General features: G+C 33.2%; 1 protein-coding gene across 1 annotated transcript in view; it reads right to left on the reverse strand.

The window, feature by feature from the left end:
- Positions 1–7,406: 7,406 nt before the first annotated feature.
- The window catches only part of LOC112452785 (glycine-rich protein DOT1-like), a 4,433-nt gene continuing 4,238 nt past the window's right edge, over positions 7,407–7,601 (reverse strand). The window contains exon 5 of the mRNA XM_025013185.1: positions 7,407–7,552. Coding sequence (XP_024868953.1) covers positions 7,407–7,552 — 146 coding nt within the window. The remainder of the gene's footprint in view (positions 7,553–7,601) is intronic.

The raw sequence follows: 7,601 nt of genomic DNA on the forward strand, positions 1-7,601 counted from the left end.
TCAACGCATTATTCTCCCAAATAATGAAAGTAGATGAGTTACCTTTATTCCTCGTCGAATATCACGGCAACAAAATATCAGGAAGTAGAGAAAATTAAAATATAGATGAAAGGAATAATATGCTCATAAAGAAAATTGTTCCGATGAGATAACTTCCTTTTTTTACTTTCGAGTGAAATCGATTTACCGCAACAATTTAAGTTGCACAAATTGCATGTCTCTTCGAAAAAGCGACTGCAAAGTATATTCTTTTATTCGTTTTCTTATTCTTATTCGAAATATTCGCTTACTACACTTATTACGCGAACTGTCATCACGGTTGAGTGATCGATTCTCTAGTCTAATTACATAAAACGTTGTATGCATAGAACTTTACATACTCAATCAATCAAAGACACAATACATTATAAGCTTTTTTGCAGCTTACGTAATCTCTTACAGTGTCATAATCAATATTTCTAACAATAAGTGCAACAACTTCTTAAGAAATAACTTCATTCTCCCATTTATTGAAACTGTTTGTAAATATTTAATATACACAAATTAAAGAATATTATTTCTTCCCGTCTCTACTTTTGATAATTTAAAAATATATAAACGTAATTTATATTGCTTTAGAATCTTTTCTCGTAGTTTTTGTTGTGTAATCTCTTATTATTCTTATGTTATTAGTACAGAGAATCTTCTTCCAATTGATGATTATGTCTTTTTCCTTTGTGGATTAATAAGAATGCAAGATACATATCCGTTTCAGTGTTCCGCGGTGTGTACATACATATTGTACACATGAGTGAAATCGCGCCTCGTTTGTTATAAGATTGGTTCTTTCACTTTCCGCTTTCCGCTTACTTTCCATTTTAAACTAATTTAGTATCAAATTAATATAATTCAGCGTGCTTTTATAATACTGTGCGATTTTATTATAATATCCGTTAACAGATGTCGATACTTAAAGGCACTAACAAAAGTAAAATTGGCGCTCATTAAGAAGTGAAGATCATCGATGTACTTGTACAAATCCCTCAATATGAGCATTCCTCTTTTCTTACAAGCAAATTAAATAATATAACTATGAACATGACATGGAAAAATTTATTTTAAAATTAAAATAAAATTCTTTTTATGTTATTAGCTTACACTTTTAAAAAATTATGTTTGTATAGAAAAAAGTATTAAAAAAAAATGTTTTATTTTATTAACTATATTATATTAATAAATATTTTATTTTATTAATTATATTATAATTAAAATAATGGGATATATTCAATATTTAATTTTGAATAGATATTAAATATTAAATATTAAATATTAAAAATATACAAAAAGTAAAATATATATAACGAGTTTATACAAAGTTGCATATAATGCCGCATAAATTTTCATTTGGGATCAATGCATTTATGCCAGAAATACATGAACGCCGTGTTCAGTCACCAGAAATACCAGCAAATGCCGCAGGTTGCATATTTATAGAGACTGCATTTGATTTGTCTGTTTATTTTATTTTAACTCACAAAATTGATCTCCGATAAAAGATTCAGAAATTTTTATTTCATCTAATATTCAAATGGCTCCGCGGATTAAAATTCAGTATGAAGAATAGGGCAAGGAAAGCCCTATTCTTAACAGGAAAGTAACAGGATGTTCGTGTTTTATTATTTTTAATAGACAAATATTATCCCAACCATACGCGCCGACAAGTCGTCAGATTTGAAACACAATTCTGGTTAAAGTAGTAAAAAATTCCCCCCCCTCCAATTAAATCGTTACGATTTAATATGATGTTAAGAATTTAACGTGGGCATAATAATGCGTGTTCTTTATTTAATAATAGGTTATTGTGATAAATAGTATCACATGCTTCAGTGGTCGAATTGGTACGACACCTTTCACGGAATAAAGGGAAGTTCCAGGTTCGAATCCCGGCTGAAGTAATATTTTTCGCAATAATTTCTTTAGTTTTTAGATGCTTAGCATCATAAATTAAATCGTTACGATTTAATTGGGGGGGGGGGGGAATTTTACTACTTCAACCAAAATTGTGTTTCAAGTCTGCCGATTTGTCGGCGCGCAGTTTACTATGGTTGGAATAATATTTGTCTATTAAAAATAATAAAACACAAACATCCTGTTACGGCTTTCCTTGCCCTATTCTTCATACTGAATTGATTTTATCTGTCCAAAACTTTCTTGATTTCTCTTTAAAAATGCAATTTAAAAAAAAAAGATTAAGAGAAGATATTTTTAGATTATAAAGACGCAAAACTATATAAATATGCAAACATCTCATCATATATGTTCCTTTCTATCGTATATTAAATCCTAGTTTACATAAATATACGTTCAATAAATCTACCACGTACGAAATGTCACGTAATTATGATGTTGCCTGGTATTTTCACACTATGTTATACTAACAATAAGATGTTAAGCGGAAATATACACACAAGAGGCCATAATTTATGTTTGTGCCAGCAATCAACTTCGATACTTCCTGCAAGGCTTTCCATGTCGTTTACCATGATAAATGACCATAATAGTATTACTGTAATGGGCATGTGCATTAATGTAAATATCGGGAATTATAAAACGATAATAAAACGAAAAATGCAAGTGAAAGTGGAATCGTACACTTCATGAATGTAAATCACATCCATCATTCTCAATGATGGGTAATGAATTGTTAGCGACTCTAATGAGTCTGAGAGACGAACCGCAAAAAATGTGCGATAATAAACTTTTGTGCGTATTCATTGAAATTATAATTCGCAACGTGCGCAGCGGCGCATAAGTTTGTTTTACAGTTAATATTTTGTTAGTGGTAAAGAATTGACATCGCGTGAACCAAACAACGCGTGACGTTCAATGTTTGTGCCACACAGTGTGTCATACGCGGCTCCTTGTCATTCGTATACGGCTATACGATAAACTCGAGCAAGAGCGAACAGCGGAACAAGTCGCTCCGCGTGACGCGTCATTATCCTTCGAGACGTGGTCGCGGCAAGTACCGGAAGAAAATATAATTCTTCCTTATGAAGAAAAGTCGTAACACGTTACATATCAATTGTTTATTAATATGTATTTTGCGCGAGGTTTACATATTCGTAATGTATTACGCATATAATATTATATTCTATTTGTACATTTTCGGAGTCCATCGTGTCTTAGTTATAGCTATACGAAGGGTCAAAGCACATAACATGGCGTTGTTATATACGACGGTCGTAGTCCCCGACCTGACAGATCAGGATACGCCAAAGTTTGTGCGTTACTTACGTCCACGACTACGACTGTCATATGTGCTTTGGCCCTAACTCGACTCAGGTCGTATCGAGGTGAAGTTGCCGTTTTTCCAAATCCTTGCTCATTAATGAAATGTACGGAACGAGTACGTCGATACGCATCGCGATACATTTAATTATGTACTGATGAGTATAGTCGTAATTAACCTTCATATATTAGTAATTGTTCATCGCGTAGTGTAGATTCGACATTCGTATATTGGTGATTCGTTGAAGTGCGTATTTCGCGAGATTTATTTTATCGAGACAAGCAAGTTGCCAAAGCATATTTTCGGATATTACATTCCGCGGGTATTTATTTTTAATTTCAACTAATATATTTATTCAGTTATGTCACGATACGAGATATCAGTAGCCTTAAAACGCACGCGTGTGTATATATATATATATACATATTGTATATACATATACTCTATCTGTAAAGCTTCAAATTAGCATTCGAAGTAGATAGCAGGCAGGTAAGAGAACTGCGTTATCGTCGTGGCGAGTGACGCGTGAAATTGGCCGCGTCATTTTCAAACTCCTTCTGTCGTTTAAGATTCGCTTGTTACGCAAATATGAGATACATTACCGATGTCGCAGTTTGCATCTTTTACTTGTTATCCGAATCGTCCTTTTATGACGTGATAGCGTGTGTGCGATCAATGCCGGGAATGCTGCTGAAAGTGTCGCGTAATCGTCATTTCCGATAATTAGTGCGTGATGCGTTATGATGATTAACCGTCCGAGTGATTGTCGTGTGCTAGAAGAAGCAGCAACGGAACGAAAAACAAGGAGGGCGAAAAGACACCGGTTGCAGTAATGCGACGAAAAGTGAGTAATTTTTTATTTATTAAGAGGGATAGAAACGGGGAAAGATTAGGAAAACTATATAAATCTTATGAATAAGAAGGGCCGTCGTTTGATTGATTGAGGACGCAAAGATTATAAAATAGAGCTTGTTATTATCGATAGATCGTTGACTGATTTAGTGACTTATTATTGGTGTATTTTAATATTGTTTTATATACAATAGAATCAGAGTTAATAACGTTACTTCATAAAGTAATACGTTACCATTACTTTTTGCAAAAAGTAACTCGTTACTTCTTCGTTATTTTGTAATATTTAATAAAATATTTGACTTTACAAAATTAAATTATTTAATAATCAATATTAAGTTTAATAAACAATATTCAAACTCTAAACTAGTCTCTCCTATAGCAGACTTTTTTATATTAAAAATACATCTAATAATTTATATAATTCTTTATATAATATTTATCTTTATAGGAATCTAAATTGAAAAACGCAAATTTTATGAAACGTTTTTTTATTTACTGTTAGCACTAAAAATCTATAGTTCATGTTACATAATATAAGTGTCGCAGCCTTTTTACAAAATTAGCCTTTTTGCAACAAGGCTAACCTGTTTGCAAAACGGCGGTACACGTTTGCGCACATTTATTAGCGCACAGTTCGTCAATTAATCAATTTTCTTTTACTTGAAAGTACACATGTAGGCAGAGGGAGGGCTGCGGCAAAGTCCCACCCCGCATAAAAAACTGATCTAACTTTAAGCCTATTTCTAAAAACTTGAAATTAAAAATCAGCCTGATTGAGAAACGATCTATCTTTCGCAAAAAAGCTGCGACATAGATATATACTGGGACCAACTGATTCTTTAACTGTGTAATGCAGGGAAAGTTGCTAGAAGAAAATATTTCTATCCAATCAAGAATACCTAACACGCACTATATCAGTGCGCGATCTATTAAATAGAGCTAACTAAAGTATATGATAAAATTAACGGTTAAATTTGTTACCATTACTGTAACTATGTAATGACATTACTGTGTTACTATTACAGACAGAAAAAAGTAACGATTGTTGCCGGAAAAAGGTAAAGGTAACTGTAACGACATTACAAGTAACAAGTTACTTCTCAACTCTGCATATAATTTACAAAAATATAAAGGAAATTAGGTTAAAAAGATTTATTTAATATAGTTCAAAGAAAAATAGTTTCATATATTAATTATGAAGTGCACGAATTGAAATTCATAAAAAACTTAAACTTAAAATTCAAAAGCAGTAATATTTTATAATTAAAATATACTCGGCATAACAAGTGATAAACAATAATTATAGCCATTTTCGCATTATTTCCACAAGCATTTTATATATAAAATTAAAAAAAAAAGAATTGAGCATTTCTTATTCTTTTCCCTATATAACAGCAAATGTATATTCTGAGAATGTTCAGAGAATATCGTAAAGTATAAGATATTATAAGGATGTTGTTAGTACCTATGTTAAGACATCTTTAGTATATTCTATAGATATACAAGATATTAATGCTGTTCGGATTAATTCATAAATATGTGAAATTATATATTTATTACATAATTACTGTAAGGAATTCCTTAATTTTATTAGTATAAAGAAGAAATAGTATTATATATTAAAAACATACAAAAACTTTATTGAAACAACACATAATACAATGCTCTATTTACAAGATATATTATATGTACAAATATAATGTATAATATTGCTTTGATCGCAAAAATTGTATATTATTTCTAAAGTGCTGGTGAACAAGGCACGTGAAGGTCTAAATTGAGGTGCGTCAGGTTTAACAATGAGGTAAAAGAATATATAACAAAATCGTAATCACAAATTATTATGATATGCGCTCGACAGCTTTTATCACAAACTAGTTTCAGTGTCTTATAATTTTTAACGCTCACTTGAATTTAAATTGTTAATATTTTCATTTTCTACTTATTTCTGAAGTTGTCTCCAGCAGATTCAACCATGTGAATTATAATAAGATATATGTTTAAATGCGTTTCATACATACATATGTGTATATATAAATCGCGATTTGTCGTGAATAAGTTCGAATGAATATTTAAATAATATTCACTTCTGTAATAATTTCTCTTGTTTTAACATAAATCTGTCGAAAGAATTAGTCGAGTCAAGTCAGCATGTATTTCAATCATTAATTTACTGCATTAATTTATTCTATAAACAATTGAAAAAATAGTCTAGTCTAGTTTTCACAGCGTCAAATGTAGTAGTAAAGTACGAGTAGTCGAGTCCGCGTCTATTTGCTATAATAATCCACAGAAAGATAATTTATTTCGGCAGATTAATTTTTTTACTGATTTTGATCAGATATTTAAAGAAATTATTTCTGATGAGTCGATGTAACTGTCTTCGTTATGACTTCGTAGAAAAATAGAAATTTCAGTTATGTTTGTCAGTTGCGTTTATTGTTATTTTGTCTGTTTGTCGCGTAACAATCTGTTGTAAAGTCAGTAAAATAGTCTCGTTCAATGTATCTCTGTTGGCATCGTTATCCGTAAAAAATGACTGATAGAAATTAAAAAGCCCGCAATCAAAAAATTGCCTTATAAGTTTATACAAAGTAAACAAAAAGATGTTAAATCCTTTTTTGCATGTTATCGTGTATCACACAAAGTGGCATTATAATTTCTGCAGTTATAAATGTCTACAATGCTCAGCATATTGGTCACAATGCGATCACTTTCATTTCTTTTTGTGATAACCGGAGAAACCACCACCGTGGCCTCCACCGTAACCACCGCCACCGCTACCGCCACCGCCGCCGCCGCCGCCGTGGCCGCTTGAATAGGAATCAAAGCCACCACCAGAAGTACCAGAACTGTAACTACTTCCGCCGTGGCCACTGAAAGAAATATCGATATAAAACGTTATACTCCGTTAACGTTATATAAGATCATGTACAATAATCGAGATTTTTTTCCCTTCATTATTTAACAATAAGATTTATCACTTCTTTCAATTGATTAATATTAGCATAAGATTTAGTGCAATTTAATATTTACCTGCTACCAAAATCAGATGATATACTGTTGCCATAACTGCTGGAGCTATGATGATCATCGCCACCGATGTCGCCATGTCCACCAAATCCACCGCCTCCGTGACCACCTCCAAATCCACCACCGCCGCCATATCCACCTCCTCCTCCAAATCCACCGCCGTGGCCACCTCCGAAACCACCTCCGTGTCTACCTCCGTATTCACCACCTCCGCCACCGCCGCCATGTCCTCCATGATCATGAATAATTATACCGCCGCCGCCACCTCCGTGTCCTCCGCCAAAACCGCCGCCGCCGCCATATCCGCCGCCTCCTCCAAATCCACCACCGTGGCCACCTCCGAAACCACCTCCGTGGCCACCTCCGTAACTGCCGCCGCCACCGCCGCCGCCACTATGGTCATCGTGTATAATAATACCGCCTCCGCCACCTCCTCCGCCAT

Source organism: Temnothorax curvispinosus, unplaced genomic scaffold (assembly GCF_003070985.1).
Source record: "Temnothorax curvispinosus isolate PA1 unplaced genomic scaffold, ASM307098v1 QBEX01003650.1, whole genome shotgun sequence".
Lineage (NCBI taxonomy): Eukaryota > Metazoa > Arthropoda > Insecta > Hymenoptera > Formicidae > Temnothorax > Temnothorax curvispinosus.